At 34.6% G+C, this 19,991-nt stretch overlaps 1 protein-coding gene across 1 annotated transcript in view; it reads left to right on the top strand.

Moving 5' to 3' along the window:
* kug (FAT atypical cadherin kugelei) overlaps positions 1-19,991 on the top strand; it is a 599,114-nt gene that overhangs the window by 314,708 nt on the left and 264,415 nt on the right. The window contains exons 16-18 of the mRNA XM_090401756.1: positions 382-590; positions 5,770-5,914; positions 17,900-18,960. Of these exons, the coding sequence (XP_090257882.1) occupies positions 382-590; positions 5,770-5,914; positions 17,900-18,960 (1,415 nt within the window). The remainder of the gene's footprint in view (positions 1-381; positions 591-5,769; positions 5,915-17,899; positions 18,961-19,991) is intronic.

Raw genomic sequence — 19,991 nt, 5'->3', positions numbered from 1 at the left:
TATTAATAAACAAAACCAAAATGAACAAAATTCAAACATCACAAAATATCCAGTCTTAAAAAAAAAAAAAAAAAAAAAACTATGCTAATATACTACTATAATAATAATACTATGCTAAACTAATAATAAATATGCTATACAATATTTAAACACATTTTCTCAGCACTGCTGAAAAATTCCACAGTATGTCATTGCAACACACTCTAACGATAAGTAGATATGTAGATATAAAAATAATCATCAATTGAAATATAAGTTTTCATAAATCAGCTTGTCTTTTGTCTTGAAATTTTAGTCACTGGCATTTTGATGTAGAATTGTTGAGTTTGGTAGCTGTAAACATGTTTATTAAAATATATATTTATTTATCACTATTTTCAGGTGAAATATATACTAAGCAAGTTCTAGATAGAGAAAAACGACACCTTTATGAAATTCCTGTAGTAGCAGTTGATTCTGGTGGCAGAAGAGGATATACAAGTGTTCGAGTATCAGTAACAGATGATAATGATAATGCACCACAGTTTTCTGTTTCAGATTATAAGAAAACCATCCCTGCCAACATGACTGTTGGTACAACTGTTTTGAAGGTAATATACATTCAGCAATCTGAACCGTTATTATGAATATCCATAAAACCTTTTTATATGGATATTCAGTTCAATTTCTTCTCAGTCAATGCATTGAAAATAAGCAGTTTCTCTTCTTAAATTTCTTTAATCAATTAATGTTCCCGTCTTCAATCAGTTGTCTAAAACTGACTCTCATACTATAATTCAAATTTTGTTGATTTTTAAATTATTCTAATAAGGCTTCATATCGTCATCGTCGTCGTCCGGTAGCATCCTCTAGCAAGAGGGTTGCAGCAGATGAGCAGCTCTTCTCCATTTCTCTCTGTCTGTCGCTTCCATCATTCTTAAACCAGTCCATTCCATGATATCATTAAACTACTCTCTAAGTTGGTCTTCCACGTCTTCTCTTTCCCTCAACTTTCACTTGTAATATAGTTCTTGTCAGGTGTCCCAAAGAACCTCTCAGAAGATGTCCTGCAAATCTGGTCTTTCTTTGCATAATATTCTTTAGCAGTGTTCTTTCCATCCCAACTCGTCTTAAAACTTCTTGATTTGATATTCTTTCTGTATAGCTAATCTTTTCCATCTTTCTATAACACCACATTTCCAATGCATTAATTCTTTCCATATCTCTCTTTCTGAGTGTCCATGACTCACTTCCATAACTTGCAATACTCCAAACTGTTGCTTTAACTATTCCAATTCTAACGCCTATTTTAGTGTTCTTGTTTATTAAAATTCTCTTCATTTCCATAAATGCCGATTTAGCTTTGCCTATTCTATTTCTAATGTCCAACTCTGAAGTTCCTTTCTCTGAGATCCAGCTACCTAAACATTGAAATCTTTCCACTTCTTCTAAAATCTTTCCTCCACATCTTATTTTTACATTATCATTATCTTGGTCTTTTTTGAGTTAATTCTTAGTCCATACTCTTTACAAGAGTTTTCAATTCCTTGAATAATTTGTTGTAACCCATTTTCACTTTCTGCCATCACCACTACATCATCTGCATATCTTAAGTTATTAATGATTCTTCCGTTTTATTTTTATTCCTTCTTCTACATCCTCAAGTGCCTCTCAACATTTGTTCACTATAAAAGTTAAACAATAATGGTGATAACTTGCATCCTTGTCTGACGCCTCTCACCACTGGGAATTCTCCTGTTTCCTCTCCATTTACACATACTGATGCTATTTGTGACCAATATAATCTCTTTAAAATTTCCAAGTCATAAGAGTCAATATCAGTATTTTCTAGAATGTCAAAAAGCCTTTCATGTTTCACTGTATCAAATGCCTTTTCAAAATCTAGAAATCCCAAAAACAACTTTCCACCATGGTTTAGTGTTTTCTCCCCAATAATTCTTAGACAAGTTATAGCCTCTCTAGTTCCTCTGTTGGTTCTGAATCCAAACTGTTCCTCATTCATTTCTTTTTCTATTTTATTCCTAATTCTCTCTAAAATTATTTGCACCAGAATTTTTGCTGTGTGAGTAATAAGACTTATCATTCTAAAATTGTTACAGTCTAAAACTCCCATCTTTTTTGGAATGGGGATAAAAATTGATCTTCTAAACTCCTCTGGTAATTCTTGTCCTTCATAAATTCTATTAATAATTTGCCATAACACTTCCATACCTTTTTCACCTATATTCCTTATAAGTTCTATCTGTATACCATCTGTTCCAGGCGATTTTCCTTCTTTCATCTTTTGAATTGCTAGATTCAATTCCTCCCTCATGATGCACAGTCTCTGCCCACTATGTTCTTTCCTTTGATTTTCTCCTCTTTCCCTGTCTTCATAAAGTTTACTTACATATTCTTCCCATCTCTGTAATATCTTCTCTTTTTCTATCAGAATTTCACCTCTTTCATTCTTGATTGCTCCAGTCCTTAGCATTTTTCTCCTTCTTGTCATCATATTAATGTTTTTATCCATGCTACCAGCTTTATATCCATTCCCATTTGCTCAAGTTTTTTGTAATAGTTTTCCTTGTGGTATTGTTAAAGGTCGATCCTGCCTTAACAATTTATTAACTTTTTATAATAGAATGACATCTGAGTTGGACAAAGGAAATGGCTACATAGTGGTACTTCTGGATTTTGTTAAGGCTTTTGATAAGATACTCCATGGAATACTGTTGTGCAAATTGGAGTAGATGGGGATGGATACTAAACTGGTGATATGGATAAGAGAATGGCTCAGGGAGAGATACCAGAAAGTAGTGTATGGAGGAGAAGAGTCCAGGATGAGGCTGGTGACCAGTAGTGTGGCTCAATGCTCTGTGCTTAGGCTGCTATTGTTTAATTTGTACATAAATGATATAGGAAATGGCTTAAAGGGAGATATTCAGTTGTTTGCTGATGATGCAAAGTTGGGTAGTGCAATAAAAAATCAAGCTGATGTTGAGAGTTTACAGGATGATTTAAATAAGCTGGCAAAATGGATAATGGATGTCAGTTTAATGTGGAAAAGTGTAAAGTTATGCATTTTGGAATTAAAAGATTACCAGCTGTGTACTACATTGGTACTCCAAGAGATTGATGAGGCCAGGGATTTGGGGGTTGTTGGTGGATAGGGAGATGAAGTTCAGAGGACACATTGCTAAGGTGTCCAAGATTGTACATAAGATTACTTGGTTATTGAAGAAAACGCTAACATCCAGAGATAAAGAGGTTATTATTCCTCTTAATAAGGCATTGATACTTCCACATTTGGATTACTGTGCTCAAGTCTGGTCATCTGGATTCCTTGGAGATGAGGAGGTTGTGGCAAGGGGAGGGTTCAGAGGAGAGTGACTAAGTTGGTGAGTGATGTAAAAAATGCTCCCTACATTAACAGATTGAGAGCTTGTGGATTGCAGAGGTTGGTTGATAGGCAGAGAAGAGAGGATATGATAGAAACATTTAAATTACTAAAAGGTTTTTATAAGATTGATGCAGGGGAAATATTTCAGCTGTGTGATAGTGATGGAAGAACAAGAGGTCATCCCTGGAAATTGAGGAAAAGTGTCGTTAACAAGAGTGTGAGGACTAGATTTTTTGCCTAGAGGGTGGTGAATGAGTGGAATGCATTGCAAGAAGAGATATGAGAGATATTGTTTTGATAGTTTGGGTCTCCCATGATGAATCTACTGACTCCATGGAGATACCCGTAATAATAATAATTGTTTCAAATGCAAAATCCAGCAATACTGTGCTGTAGTCATTTCCCTTATCTTATTCTACTATCACTTTATTATAGAATGTAAGTGAAGTATTAAGGCTGGACCTACCTTTTACAATGTCATGCTTCCCACCATAGAGTATCATATTCCTATCCACCTATTTCTGGATATTAATTGGTCTGTAATTTTGGTTCTGTCTTGGAGCCAACTTTTATGTAATGTAATGGAACTATCTTATGCTCTTCCTAACTGTAAATTAACTTTCTTTTCCTATTTCCATTCCCTTGGAACCATACCAGAGCTGAGAATTAGATTGAACAAATTCATCTGAGGCACTGCCACTTTTCTTGCACATTCACATAGCACACAGGCTGATATGCCATGCCATCCCACTTCTATATTCACATTGATATTTTTCATTATTCTGAGTGCCTCCTGTTCATCTGCCTTAATTCTCACATAAGTCTCTGTCATATCAGCAACTGCAAAATCTTAACCCGAATGATAAATGTTTGTGAAGTGATCACTCAGCAACTCAGCTATTTCATTTTTTAAATAACTTTCACAGCTTACACATATAACAAAAAAATTGAAATTTTATTCAAAAACTCCAGGATATTTTATCCAACATTACAGACATCATCATCAGGGAGAGGCCGTTAACTACATTCAAAACATGAATCACAATAATCAGTCATAAATAATTCATATATTAGCTCATGTCTTGGTCACAGCTGAAGTACAGGATTACATGGGGAAAATTCTCCAGTTTAATACTGGAAATTTTTCCCAAAAAAAAGAGATTTTTTTACTAAAAACTGCACAAGAGAGATGACAAAGGAGAGAGAGAGACACTGAGAGTGGTGAGTGCATGGAATGCATTGAGAAGCTGATGAATGCTCAGAAAGTGAATGATTCCAAGGTATGGTATGATCAGATTTGTGGAACCTAGACTTGATCTTCTATGATAAGTCTCTTCACTTAATGGTGATCATTCAGTGAGCTTGATGATAAGAGAAATGGATTTATATCTCTTGTGTAACATACAGAATCATGTTTGTCTCTCTTTCAAAGAAGACAATGTTAATCAGTCTTAGATACAGGATTTAGGTCTTAGAGGACAGGATTTTCTCCCTTTCCTTTATGCAAATGCCTGTGAACACCAGTTTGACAGACATTAAATAGGGTAGGGTTACAGTTTGCCTCCTTTTCCTATTACTGTCATATTAGATATTTATAAATATAGAATAACATGTATGCCAAAGTAAATAACTTTTTTTATTAAATATCTCATAAGACATCATCAGTACAATTGAACAACAATAGGAATTGAATTCAAAAAAACAGTAGTGTACATGCTGAAATTGGAATCCCTCTACGTATACAGTTGCATGTTCATGGATTAAACCTAATGGGCTGAAATTAAAACTAATTAAATTAAATTAAAATATAGATTTATAAAGCATTATAGATTGATTTATATCATATATATTTCAATTGTTGATATTCTCGCATATAGAAACCATATAGTTTTAATTTCAGCCCATTAGGTTTAATCCATGAACACGTGACTGTATGCATAGAGGGATTCCAATTTAAGCATGTGAGCTAATGTTTTTGAATTCAATTCATATTGTTGTTTGATCATTGTATTGGTGATGTCTTATGAGACATAAGACAAAATATTTACATAATAAAAAAAGTATTTATTGTGGAATAAGTGTTATTCTATAGTTATAGATACTCCATAGGCTTCACTATATAAGAAATTAAATATTTGGAACATTGTGATTAAAGATACTGTAAGCATGGAACATGAGTAGCATTTTTTTTTTTTTTTTTTTTTTTTTTTTTTTTTTTTTTGTAATAGCTGGCATTAATTTAGGCTTAACATTTGCTTTTTTGCCACCAGATAGGTGGAAAAGCATGATAGATTCCTTAATATTGTATATTTTTCAATTGTTGATGTTCTCCCATATAGAAACCATATAATATTGAAAAATATTACCCTTTTTCTCTTTTACTTTAGGTTCATGCAGTTGATCAGGATGATGGATTAGCTGCAACACTGGAATATAGTTTATATAAAACTAATAATTCTGCAGTGCCTGAAGTTTTTGGGATAACCCATGATAATGGTGAATTATATCTACGAAAATCATTTGTTGGTCAAGGTAAGCCTTTCTTATAAGCACTCTGTTTTTGTTTTTTCTCCACTTAACTGTCTTTAATCCAAAGCAGGAATTTAAGATATGCTTGTGATATTATAAGATATATTAATAAATAAATAAAAATGCTATCAACATATTGGCACTATAATACTCCATCCTGAATTACTATAATTATTACTGCTGTAGTTACTCTTATGATACGACTTATAGTAAATTCTTATATTACATGTGTAGTAGAGGCCTAATAAAAAAAAGAACCAACTGAAAGTGAGAAAAGCAAAATGTTTCACCTTTAATCTAATAGTTAATTCCTTCCTCGGTTTCCTTGAAGTACGAGGTGTGACAATTTAATTCCCATTACGGCTGTGTAGAGTTCCCTGAGTGGTGATTTGGTTGGAGTCACACAGACCGCTATTGTTTTTATAGTTGGCTAGTATAAAAACAATAGAGATCTGTGTGTAAATTTTGGCATAAAAATGTGTGATCGAAATTTGGAGCAGCGTGTTAACATCAAATTCTGTGTGGAAATTGACAAAACTGCTACTGAAATGTTGAAGCTGTTGAAAGTGGCATATGGTGTGGATGCTCTGAAAAAGTCAAGTGTGTTTGAATACGTAAGAGATTCAAAGGTGGACAAGAAGATGCGAATGATGACCCCAGAAGTGGGCAGCCAAAAACAAAAATGATGGATGCAGTTGTGAACAGAGTGCAAAATTTGGTATGGTCTGACAGATGAGTAAGTGAGCGATTAATGGCTGATAATTGCAAATAAATTGAGAAATGGTAATTTTAACTGAAGAATTGGGTATGCAAAAGATTTCTGTGGAGTTTGTGCCTCGGATCTTGATGGACAAACAGAAACAGTAGCTTCTGTTTTCGTCTGTCATACTATATGGCCCATCTAGAGCCCCTATATGGAATCTAGAAATTAGAACAACAAAAGAACAAGCTGGAAGAACTCCAAAAACCTCGAAACCCAACTGTAAGAAATATAGATCAATGTACAACCATTGGATGATGGACAATAAGCAGAACTGATTAATAAAGAATATAGAGAATTAACCTGAACCAATAGCAACTGATACAGTTCCACTTATTTAAGTATTTAATTATTACTTTTATTTTTATTTATTTATTTATTTATTTATTTATTATTATTATTATTTGGTAACCTACATGGAGTGAACAGACTCAATGCGGAAGGACCACTCAACCAGCAACATGTCTATCATAATGGGCTTTGAAGTTATTTACAATACCTGCACTCACAACACCTTCAAGCAATACATTTCACTCACTAACAACTCTCCATGTAAAAAATCTACTCCTCACTCCCTTCTTCACCACATCTCTATACAACTTCCAGGAATGGCCTCTCATTCTTCCCATATTAACATCCACTCTTTTTATAATTTCTTCTGTATTAATCTGATAGAATCCATAACTAACTTGAAGGTCTCTATCATATCTCCTGTTTCCCTCCCATCCACCAACCTATGAAATCCAAATTCTCTCAAATACTCTTCAAGATAACCAACACTCCAGAGTCCTGATATCACTTTCGTTATCCGTTTTTGGACCTTTTCTAGTCTACATCACAATGAAAACTAGGGGTGACCAAATCTGAGCACAACAGTCCATGTGTCGTCTGACCAATGCCTTATTTAGATGCACCATCACCTCCTTTTCCCTACATGTTAATGTAGTTTTTATCATAGCAGCAATGTGATGTGCAGTATTTGCAACACGTGCAATGTGCTCGGGATACAGAGATATAGCCTTATATCTCTGTATTCCAAAGTGTAACACCTTGTATTTATTAGCATTAAAACTGCAACCCCAATCATTTGTCCAAGCTAAAAGTCTATTTGAATCTTCCTGTAGAGAATTAATATCAGCACTACTACTAATAATTCTATCTAACTTTACATCTTAGGCAAACATTTGAAGATCCACAGTCAATCCACATGAAATCATTAACAAACAGATTAAACAGTAGGGCCCAAGAACAGAAGTTCTGAGGCACACCACTGGTCACCTTCCTTTTCTGAGACACAGCCTCATCATACACAATTTGCTGGTATCTTTCAGTGAGCCAATCTCAAATCCATTTAACCAATATACTATCTATTCCTATTCTCTGCAGCTTGTACACTAACTTATCATGTGGTAATCTATCAAATGTTTGTACAAAGTTCCTGTTTCAAATGACAATTCTTCTAAAAAGCAACAACTAATGCACACGTCAATTACTGAGATTCCAAGCAAAAATCAAGTGTCATCATCGCTGCTGTTACTACAGTACTTGCATATTTACCATAATATTTCTATTTGACATAGAAACATTATGGTAAACAACATAAATTAATTTATAATATACATTCGACATTGCTGTGTTATTCTAAGGATTACAATATATGGTAAGCAAGTTTACTTACTTATAATTACAATTAAATTATTTTTTAATACTACTACTTAACCACATGGCAGCTCTGATAATACTAAGTACATAATTGCAATACCAAATGTCAAATCACATATATACTTTTAGATTTATCATGAAGGTTATTTTCTTGATCTTTTAGATTATCTTATCATATAAAAAATGTATTTCTCATTAAATAATATTCTCATCAAACATATTTTAAAACTAAAAAACAAACATAATAAGCAAAACATTTATGGGAGATTTTTATAGCATGGGTGTAGGCTAGGCTGTTGATTTTGGTTAAAAAGATAAGTAGAGATTCTTCAGAGTCTGGCCAGATGGCAAACACATCATCTACATATCAAAATCAAAAGGAAAGTTGGGGTCATATTGAAGACAATAGGGATACTTCAAGATGCTCTAAGTAGAAGTTAGCCAGTGCAAGTAACAAGGAGCTTCTCATGGCAGTTCCTTCAATCTGTGGGTAGAATTGGTTTCTGCAGATGAAATAGCCAGAGTGCATGACAAAGTCAAACTGATCAACTATGTCTGGAAGAAACTCATCAGATAATAGTTGGAGAGTGTCAGCCCAGAGGTTCACTAATGAATAGTGACTGGATGTCAAAGCTAATCAATAGATCTGTAGGCTGAAGGGTTAAGATGTTTATTTTTTTCCTCTGAACTTCAAATTTCTATCTGCAATCACCCTAGGATCCCTTGCAACTTCTTCCAGCATAATGCCACCAAAGTGAGTATAAACATCCCCACTATGAATCCCAAATTTAAAAACCTTATATGAGACACATCCAGAAAGTAAGGTCCAATCAAGAATAAAAATAAAAAACTGGTAGAGAAGAAAAAATTTTATTATAAACTAAAATGTTTACATATATACTTTATTTTTCCCCATTTACTTCTAGGTATTGTTGGTATTGTAACACCAGTGCGTTCAACCACTGAGTCATTCTATTTTTCAGCTCCTCATCTTCTTCAAAGTGCTGAGATAGGAGCCACTGTTTCATATGTAGGAATAAGAAGTAGTCGCTGGGTGTTCAGGGCTGTAGAGAGGGTGGTTGAAAAGTTCCTACCGAAACTTCTCAATTTACTGGACAGTTCAAGTTGCTGTGTGTCATGCAAAAGCATGATTCTTAACGATAGCATTCCTTGTCTTTTGTTCTGAATTGTGGTTCCTCACTGAAGAATATTGATAAACGAGATCCCTTTTCAGTCCCAGAAGACAGAGGCCATTGTTTTTTTGACGATGGGCCTGTTTGAATTTTTTTTACTTTTCGAAATGATGAATGGCACTGCTGCATTGATTGTTGTTTTGATTCTACATTTGTGTTCAAAATCCACATTTCATCACTAGTTACGATACAAGAAAAAAAGTTCATCTCCTTCAGTTTCATAATGCTCCAAAAATTTTTCAGCTGATTCTGCTCATTGCTGTTTATGCATATTAGTCAGCATTTTTGGGACCCATCTGGCACACAATTTCTTATACTCCAGCTTTTCTGCCACAATTTCATGAATGACTGGGCATAAAGCTTCCAGGAATTCAAAAGAGAGTTCTGTAATTGTGAAATGAAGATTCTCACAAATTTTCATGTTCACTCTTTCCACTAAATTGTCTGTCACTACACTTAGACAACCACTGTGCTCTTCATCATGAACATTGTTGCTCCCTTCTTTAAACAAACAACACCATTGCCTAACCTTACTGTCACTCTTTGTGATAGGTCCATAAACCTTGCACAGTCATTGGTGAATTTCTGCAGCAGTATTGTTTTCCACTAACAAAAACCATATCACACCATGAACCTTACAACTGGCAGGATTGTTCATCACAAACTCATTATAAATTATTCATAGAAGACAACAAATGATAATGCAAGGAAAATAAAATGGTTAACAGATAGCTAATGAGTAACTCTATGCTACCACACCTGTATGACCCTTCTCCCATATCTTATTTGGTGGTAAATTCTGAACACACCTTACTTTCTGGATGTACCTTGTATTTAAGTACATTAAACTGACATCCCCATTTATTTGCCCAGCTTACTCAAGTCTTGAAGAGGCACAACATCAGCACCAAATATTATTATTATTATTATTATTATTGAATCTGGCTTAGTAATGACTTAAGAACAGAAGTGTCATTCACAGATCCTGAATCTCATCTTCCTCCTGAAATATAGGGGGAAGATGAGATTTGGAGTGCACAGCCAAAGGTATAAGACTGTGCACTCCAAAGTGCAGCACCTTAACATTCAATAGCATTAAACCTTCACTCATTTATCAAAAATTCTGTCTGTTTAAACCTTTCTTGATGAGTGTTAACATCACCATTACTCCTTATAACATTACATTATCATCATCATCAAACAGCAAATATTTTCTGTCAATCTACCTTAACATAAAATAAAGTCTCTTTAATTCTTTCTGGAGAGGAGTTAACATCAGCTCCACTCCTTATTTGTATCATTGTCAAACTATAAATATCTCCTGTAAGTTCTCATGAAATATTAACAAATAAACAGTAATGGCCTAAGAATAGAAGTATCCCACATTTATTGTTTGTTAGCATCATTCATTTCCTTCATTATTACAGTGTTCAGCATACCTTATGAAAATCTTGTAGAGACTATTATTTTGTTTCAATAATTCAGTAATTTCATTATAAATTTTATTACTCAGTGTCTTGAAAACTTTGCATCAAATCGTCATTGAAGAATATATGATAACAAAAGCTATACTAAATCTCACTAAAGCAAAATGTGGAATAGTTAAGTGAAGAAAAAAAATCGGTAGAAGTTGATGAACTATCATTAACAAATGCTGATTTGTGAATAAATTTTTGCAAATGATCACCATACCAGAGAAGTCTGTAAGCACATCACTATCTCTTATCCAACACATCTCTTCATCATAAAATGGAAGTAGATAGATTGCTAAAGCAAGATAAACCCTTCATAAACTTATCTGAATGCAAGATTCTCATTAGACAAACAGAACAAAAGCATAGCTAACTCCTTTTCACATTCCCTGAAGTACTGGTAATATGTCATCTTATAGTGCTGTAGTGTTGTATAGTGCAGTGTAGAAAATACTCTACACTATGCAACATTACATGATTCACTGTCTGCATTAATTAATCCACCTTCCATGCTACACTATATACCACATAGCATTTTCCGTTCATTGCTTGTGTTCTCTGACTGGGTGTCTGTCTGTCTGAAAGAGAAAATCAGAATTTTCTGAGGAAGATATCCTGCTACTTCCATGAGGCTGGCTCAATTGCATTCAGTTAAAAAAAGTCTATACAGTGATTCCTTGTGTTATAAAAATGACCAGATGTTGTCTTTTCAATTGAAAAGTGCATGTCTTGCAACTGTGCTACTGCAGTGCTATATGCTAGCCTTGTGGCATTATCTGCATTAGCCATAATTCAAATCTAACACCTCCTGAAAAGGATGAATGTAATACATGAATTGCGTTTCCATTACATTATATCAATCCTTACTGAAGAAAACATGTTTATATCCTGAATATTACAGTGTTCCACTTGTGTTGTTAATATGCAGTAGTTTATCTCCTTTTCTAACAGTACTGGATGTGTAGTTGCTTTACTCACAAAATCACATTTAGCCTATATTATAAAGCATTTATGTAAGCAATTTAAAAAAAATAAACTTTCATATGCAATTAACCATATAAACATAAAAATAAAATAATATAAAAATACATAGTAAGCTTTTAGAGAGCACCATACTGAATAATGTACTTTTTAGCTGAAATTATGTATAATTATGGCATATGAGATTTGCCAAATGAATGCATCTTATCAAAATTAAAATTCGAAAATGAAATGGTATAGGTAACCTAGAATCAAAATTCCAATTCTGAAGTATAATAAACTCTTGTACTCTTTTTATTACACTGGTGTCCAAAACCTAAGAATGAAAACTATTTCTGAAAATTGCAACTGCAAATTCAGACAAATCAGTTTGTCACAATTTGTATAACTGACAATTTCAAATAAGAAATTGGATACACATTCAAATTTTTGAATCGCGTACAAAGGGGTCACATGGTAGCACTCAACAGGATAAAAGACAAAAGGCTGCAATAAGAATTGCATTTGAAGGAAGCTCTTTTCATGAAGGAATAAAGTTGCAAATGTGGATGTCTTGTAATGTCTCAAACACATCATCTAGATGATTTCCTGTGGGGTGGAATTATTGAAAAGCTTGAAGAAAGCTGCAGAATTATTGATATTGACAGAGAGTTTGAAATCTCACATAGCATTATAACCAGGCTGTGGACTGCATATCAAACCAATGGAATGTGTTCCAGATGTTTGCTAAGAGGTTGCCCTCACCTACCACAGAGCATGAAGACAGATTTTTTGTTATAACAGCAAAATGTAATCAACGCACCATGGCAAGTCAGCTTGCAAGTCGACTCCATTCAAGCACAGGTACATGGATATCTCTACAAACTGTGTCGAGATGTGTATAACACATAGGCCTATAGTTATGGATAAAGGATAAGAGTTACAGATGAGAGATGTCTGTGACAAGTAGGCTGTATGCCTGAAGGCCTGTAGTATGTCCCTTTATCCACAGCTCATTGTAAGGCACATTTTCAGTAGTGTTGTATCCATAAAATTTGGGCAAGACACCAGCTAGTTAATCTACTCTTTACAGATGAGAGTTGTTTTAGTCTTTCCTCTGATTCTAGATGACACTTGATCTGTCTTGAAAGTGGTACTGCTTACCATTGCGAGAATGTTCTTGAAAGGGATAAATACAGCGGTGCTGGGGGTTGTGTTGTGAGGAGCATTATGCTTAATGGATGCACTGAGCTACAAGTGCTGGAAAGATGGACTATGACTGGTGAACAATATTGCAATGAAGTTTTTCAGCATCATGTTCGATTGTTCTGTGTTGCTTTAGGTGAAGAATTCATTTTTTATGGATGACAATGCCACACCACGTTGTACACGAGCAGTGGAGATACTTCTGAAGACTGAGGATATTAATTGAATCAAGTAGCCAGCATGTTCCCCATATTTCGACCCCATAGAACTTATTTTGTGTACAATAGGGAGATGCATTGCTGCTTGAAATTCCCCTCCAGCAAACAAAATGCCTTATCCTTCTTCTGAAAGAGGAGTGGGCCAGTTTGCCTCAAGAACTCCTGAATCACTTGTCATAGTATGACATTGGAGAGCTACTTTGCAGTTTGTGGTGGACATATTCCATATTGAAATGTCTCTCTGCATTGTTTGCTGTTAGTATTATACATTAATTCCTTAACTACATCCTTATGAAATTTATAACACTTTTTTTTTTGTTTTGTATAATATAATTTATTAGTATGTTGGCAATAAATTTATATCCATATTTGGCTGTAATCATGAAAATTTAACATGTATTTTTAACACATCTTTTAACAGACATCTTTTCTGATGTATATACTGCTATGCATTATGGAAATGGTTACTGCCTAGAAAGGAAGTGTGCTTTGGATTATGGAATACTGAGGCAAATGAAGTCAATAGCCTCTAAATGCAAGTAGCTAAGTCATGAAGATACTTCATGAGCAAACTTCGTTTACTTATACTTGAGTAAAGGATTAAATGAGAATATAATTACTTGGCAAGTATAATTTACTTTGCAAATAAATTGAATGAACCTTTATGGAGTGGAGTGATTTCAAATAATAGTCACATCAGAAGTGTGACGATGCTAAAGTGTGTGTGTGGGGGGGGGGGGGGGGGGAATGGTGCTTCATATATAGTTGGAACTGGCAAGCATGTAGCATTCAGATTAGTTGTGAGTTTCGGGTTGATTTTTAAAATGTTGACCTGCCAAATTTTCTGAAATTATATAGAGACAGTGAATATTTATAGTACTACCATTGGTTTTGGTTGCTATAATTTCAGATATATGTAATTTTGTTTCAATTTCTTGAAAATCAAGGATTGTAACTTTTTCAGTTTGTGGGATGTGTTGTGATTTCATTGATGTGGGTTTGGAATTTTTTCTCACTTGGGAAATGATGAAAGAATATTTGTTAGCAGCAATGGTAAGTTGTATACCACGAGTGAACAAGAGGACACAATTTGGAGTAAAGTGGATGACAAACAATAATAAACAGGAATTGCATTTAAAAAAGAGGCTGTGGAAGAGATATAAGGAGACAGGAAGAGAAGATGCATGAAGAGTATAAGACAGGCCAGAAGAGTGACTAGTATGGTAAGGAAGACGAAACTGGAATATGAGAGGAGATTAGCCCTAAGATCCAAAGAAAATCCTAGGGAATTTTTGAGATATGTGGCCAGTAGGAGGAGGAATGACTGTGGAAGAATGATATTGTGGGATAAAAATAGGAATAGAGTGACTGATGCAGAGGACATAGTAGAATTGTTCAATGAACACTTTTTGGAGTATTTCATCCTGGAGGAGTCAGTTTTAATGCTAGAGGGATAGGGCAGGTTCGAGGTCTAGAGATACAGGAGGAGAGTGGGTTTCAAATACTGACTACTCTGGATGTCAGTAAAGCTGTGGGACTGGATGGTATTTCACCACGAGTTTTGAGAGAATTTTGCTAGGGAACTGTCAGTGCCTTTGACCTGGCTTTTCAATGAAAGTCTGGCTGTGGAAAAGGTGCCCAGGGAATGGAAGGAAGGTAAGATAGTGCCATTGCATAAGGATGGTAGTAGACTGGAAGTGTCTAATTATAGGCCAGTTTGTGTGTCATCAGTAGTTAGTAAGATCTTGGAAGTAGTGAAGAACCGTATACAGCATTGGGCAGATGAGGGTAATGTTATCTGTGAGAGTCAACATGGATTTGTGAAGGGGTGCTCTTGTTTTAGCAATATGCTAGCCTTTTATGATAAAGTTGCAAGAGCATTAGATGAGGAAAAGGCATATGCTGCCATTTTCTTAGACAGTGAAGGCATTTGACAGGGTGCCACATGATAAGCTGATATTTAAGTTGCAGCACATGGGTCTGGATGTCAGATTGGTCAACTGGATTCAGGGTTGGCTGTCCGATAGGTATCAGAGAGTTGTGTATGTTGGGGAAGTTTCAAGGAAGCAGAGGGTTACAAGTGGGGTCCCACAGGGCTCAGTACTGGGACCTATATTGTTTAACCTTTATATCAATGACATTGTCAGTGTATTGCAAGGGGATATTCAGTTGTTTGCAGATGATGTGAAGCTGGGAGGGATTATTAGTAATAGTGCAGATGCAGTAGCCCTGTAAGAGGATTTGAATAAGCTAGATAGATGGGCAAATGAATGAGGGTTTCAGTTTAATGAAGCAAAATGTAAGGTCTTGAGGTTTGGGAAACATCAATGGGACACTGCATACTCTATGTGAGGAGTTATACTGGAGGAAGTAGGGGAGACAAGAGATCTCGGGTTGATGATTGATAGAAACCTGAAATTTAGGGGCCATATTGCAATGGTGGTGAAGGTAACACAGAGGATTGCTGCAATAATGAGAAGGACACTAACCTACAGAGATAATACAGTTATCGTTCTGTTGTATAAGATCCTGATCAGACCACACTTGGACTATTGTTCTCAGATTTGGTCCCCAGGATTTGAAGGGGATAAATTAACTGTGGAAAGGGTGCAAAGGCAGATAACAAAGATGATTTCAGGACTGTACAATGATAGTTATGAGGATCGGCTGAGGGAATGTGTTGGGATAAATCACCTCTCCTTCTTCTATCCCCCAAACTGCAGAGTTTGGTGGATAGAAGAAGGAGAGGTGATATGATTGAGACTTTTAAACTGTTGAGAGGTGGTTACAGGGTTGACACTGGGGAGTTCTTTCACTTGGTTGAACAGTGGGAAGGCGTGATGATAAGAGGCCATTCCTGGAAGTTACGAAAGGAAACTGTGAGCAAGAGGGTGAGGAGTGGTTGAACCGTGGAATGCATTGCCTGATGGAGTGGTGAGAGCGAGAACGGTTAATGAGTTCAAGGAGTGGTATGATGGACTTTGTTTCTTAGGGAAGACCTCCCACGATGAGTCTTTTGACTCCATGGAGGCCTAAATAATAATAATAATATCTTATTTTTTTATTAATTCTATGAAAATTGTCTGGAAACCCTCCTAGGAGCGTAACCTTAATGACCTAATTGTGGATCCAGTAACATATTAAGTCACAGTTTGATAGACATGGTAAGCAATATACAACATTATGATGTAATATATGTGCACTGAGGGATATTTTGAGGACACTTTCTCAGTATCATTGATTTGTATATTAATGATGAAGATATGTGCACTTGTTTTCAAATGATGCGAAAGTTGGGAACAACTATGAGTAGAGCAGATGATATGGCTTTGCAAGAGACTTGAATAGACTGGATGACTGGATCAAAAGCAGATTTAAAAAAACCAACCAAACATTAACAAATATGGTTGTGGAGAAACAGTAATTCTTATTCCTTCTTTCTTTCTGCCCAACAACCAGTACTACCCCAGCACCCATAGTGGAAACTTCCCTTGGTACATTGGTACATTAAGGCTACCAGTCTAAGATTTTCCACTTATTTTTTGTGGTTTCTTACACATTACTTTTATTGTATCGCAGATGATGTCTGTGTGACAGATGAAATATTGGAACCCGAGAGTTATGTTTATTTCATTAACTCAAAAAGTCTTCAGTGTCTGTCCTATAAAATCTCTTTAATAAATTATATGCTTCTATAATGCTCCCTTTATTTGCCTATCAGCTAGTTTTAAAGACCACAGATGTTCAATTTATTCTCATAAGGAACATCCTATAGACCTGTCACAATCTTGTGAATATTATAGGTCTTTGATATAAAAGTATATCATTGATTCAATTACATTCTATCTAATATATTCAGAAAGTTTTGAAATAAAGTTAAATAAAACAAAAACATGTAATGAAAACTAGGTTTATGTCTCATTTTAATATAAAAAAAAGAAGATACAACTATTTATCCATCTAATCGCCCCCCCCCCATTCCTAGTCATGTCTTTCATTCATCCTATGCTAGCTATAGTAGTTTCTTTTGTGAACATTATGCTGTTTAATACAAGAACATATACCATGGAGTCTTCAGTATGTGATGGATGTGATGTTTACTGAATGATTTCTGTCAGAAGGAAATCATATCTTATATATATATATATATATATATATATATATATACACACACACACACACACACACACACACACAGAGAGAGAAAATACGAGGAACTCTCATTATAGCAAACACCTCTGTTTGCTATAATGAAATTTGTTATAATGAGATTTATTATAACAAATTATAACTATAATTTGTTATCATAAACTAGTTCATTATAACAAATCTCATAGGTAGAATGCTATGTTAAAAGAAATTCAGTACAGCAAAACATCTGCTATAGCAAACTGTTCCTGTGGTCCCTGTGAGTTTGCTATAGTCAGAGTTGACTGTATTTATGCTTTCTGGATGTTTGATATATGTATATATTTCTTTTTTGTTTTCAGTATCTGATACTTTTTTTTTCTTTATAGCAAATTATGTATACCAGTTTTTTGTAAGAGCTCAAGACAGAGGAAGTCCACCACAAGAGATGGTTGTTCCTGTCAATATTGTGATTGTAGATCCAAGAGAAGCAGTTCCACAATTTGAGCACTTAAAATATGAATTTTTTTTATCAGAAAAAGCACCATTGGAGACTGTTGTTTCCACATTAAATATCAGTTATGATGGATTAGTAAAATATTCCTTTTCTCCTGCTCAAGAAGGTTCTGATGCAGAACTATATTTGTCTAAGTTTAGTATCGATGAAGATGGAAGAGTATTATTAACATCAGCATTAGATCGTGAAGTACAGTCCAAATATTTTCTGAATATCAGAGTTGAAACGTTAGATTCTCCAACTAGGATTACTTGTGCAGATGTCATCATTGATATTATGGATGAAAATGATAATTATCCCAAATTTATCTCTGATCCATACATAATCAGTGTTGCAGAAAATATTGAAGAGGGAGCTACTATACTTAAAGTGGTTGCTTTTGATCCTGATGTAGGAAAAAGTGGAGAAATAAGCTACAATTTTGGTTTAGATGTTGGAGATGTTGCCAATATATTTCATTTAGATAGTAAAACTGGCTGGCTGTCAACAATGGTTAGTCTTGATCGAGAAATTACACCAGTATATAATTTTACTATACTTGCACAAGATAATGGGTCACCTGCATTAACATCCTCCTGCATTGTCATTATTCATGTTCAGGATTATAATGATAACCCTCCCCATTTTCCTCTTCAGCAGTATAATTTAGTTATTGATGAAGACACCCCAGTTGGAGGCATTGTAGTTCTTTTGTCAACAGTTGATGAAGATGAAGTTTCAAGTGATGTAGAATTTTATATTACAGGTGGCAATCCATCCAATCAATTTCAAATTCATCATTCAGGAAAAATAACAGTAAATAAACCACTTGACAGAGAGGAGCTTGCTACATATCTCTTGGAAGTTACAGCTACAGATGGGATATTTGTATCCAAGACATGGGTATCTATAGATGTCCTGGATGTTAATGACAATCCACCTGTGTGCTTGAAAGTAAGTATCTGCACTCTTATTTGACTTTGTTAGCAAACATACATTTTTAATCCAAATATTTAAAAAAAAAAACATTTACTTTATTTTATTGAAGCTTTCATACAGTCTGCCAGAACTTGTATAAAGACATACTATATATATATATATATATATATATATATATATATATATTACATCTAGGGTGTTGTGACAGGTGCAGGATTTCTAGAAAAATCTCTCCAACTTCAGTAGGTGACCTACTGAAATTGGAAAGATATCAGTATACTAGATTCAATAAGTGATCTGTTTTTCCATTTTCAATAAGCTGGTGTGGTATTATGATATGCATACCAATCAAGATTTAATTTATGAAAAAACACATAAGTTTTAAGTGTGAATTATTGTGGTATTCTAGATTTCTGCCTGGTCACTAATGAGAACTAACAGCTTGAAACTACACCGAGGCAAGTGAAATAATAAAAAAGGTAACTATTTGTTATCTGTGCCCAATGTTAACCTATGGTTGTGAAACATGATCAGCAACAAAGGAAAGATTTTTTGTCTTGTCTTACAAACAAAATACAGGACTGTATGAATGAAGACATACTAATATTCTATGAAACCTGTTTCGAAGACCCAACATTCTGTAATTTATAAGTAAGAAAATTGAATGGTTTTTGTTATATTTGCAGAATAGATGGCCAGTTGATCAAACGAGTTTAAAAATAAAATTTACAAGAAATGACCTGCAAGATGAATGGATATGTGTAACAAACACCCTAAGAGCCAAATGGACACTTTATACACTTTATTCCAAATGCAGCATTTAATAGAGACAGGTGGAGAAACTTGATTATTGCAGCATAAGACCTAAATTATTATTATTATTACACCCTCCATGGAGCGGACAGACTCATTGTAGGAGGTTCATTCAACTGACAGCATATTTATCATATAGACTTAAAATCCTTAACACTCCTTGAATTAACAACACATTCTGGTAATGTGTTCTATTCACTGACAATTCTCCATGTAAAAAATCTACTCCTCAC

Source organism: Typopeltis vanoorti, chromosome 2 (genome assembly GCF_054136105.1).
Source record: "Typopeltis vanoorti isolate ZY-2024b chromosome 2, IOZ_Tvanoo_1.0, whole genome shotgun sequence".
Taxonomy (NCBI): Eukaryota; Metazoa; Arthropoda; class Arachnida; order Uropygi; family Thelyphonidae; genus Typopeltis; species Typopeltis vanoorti.
Note: the sequence above shows the minus strand (reverse complement) of the source record. Positions and strands in the feature narration are given on the sequence as shown.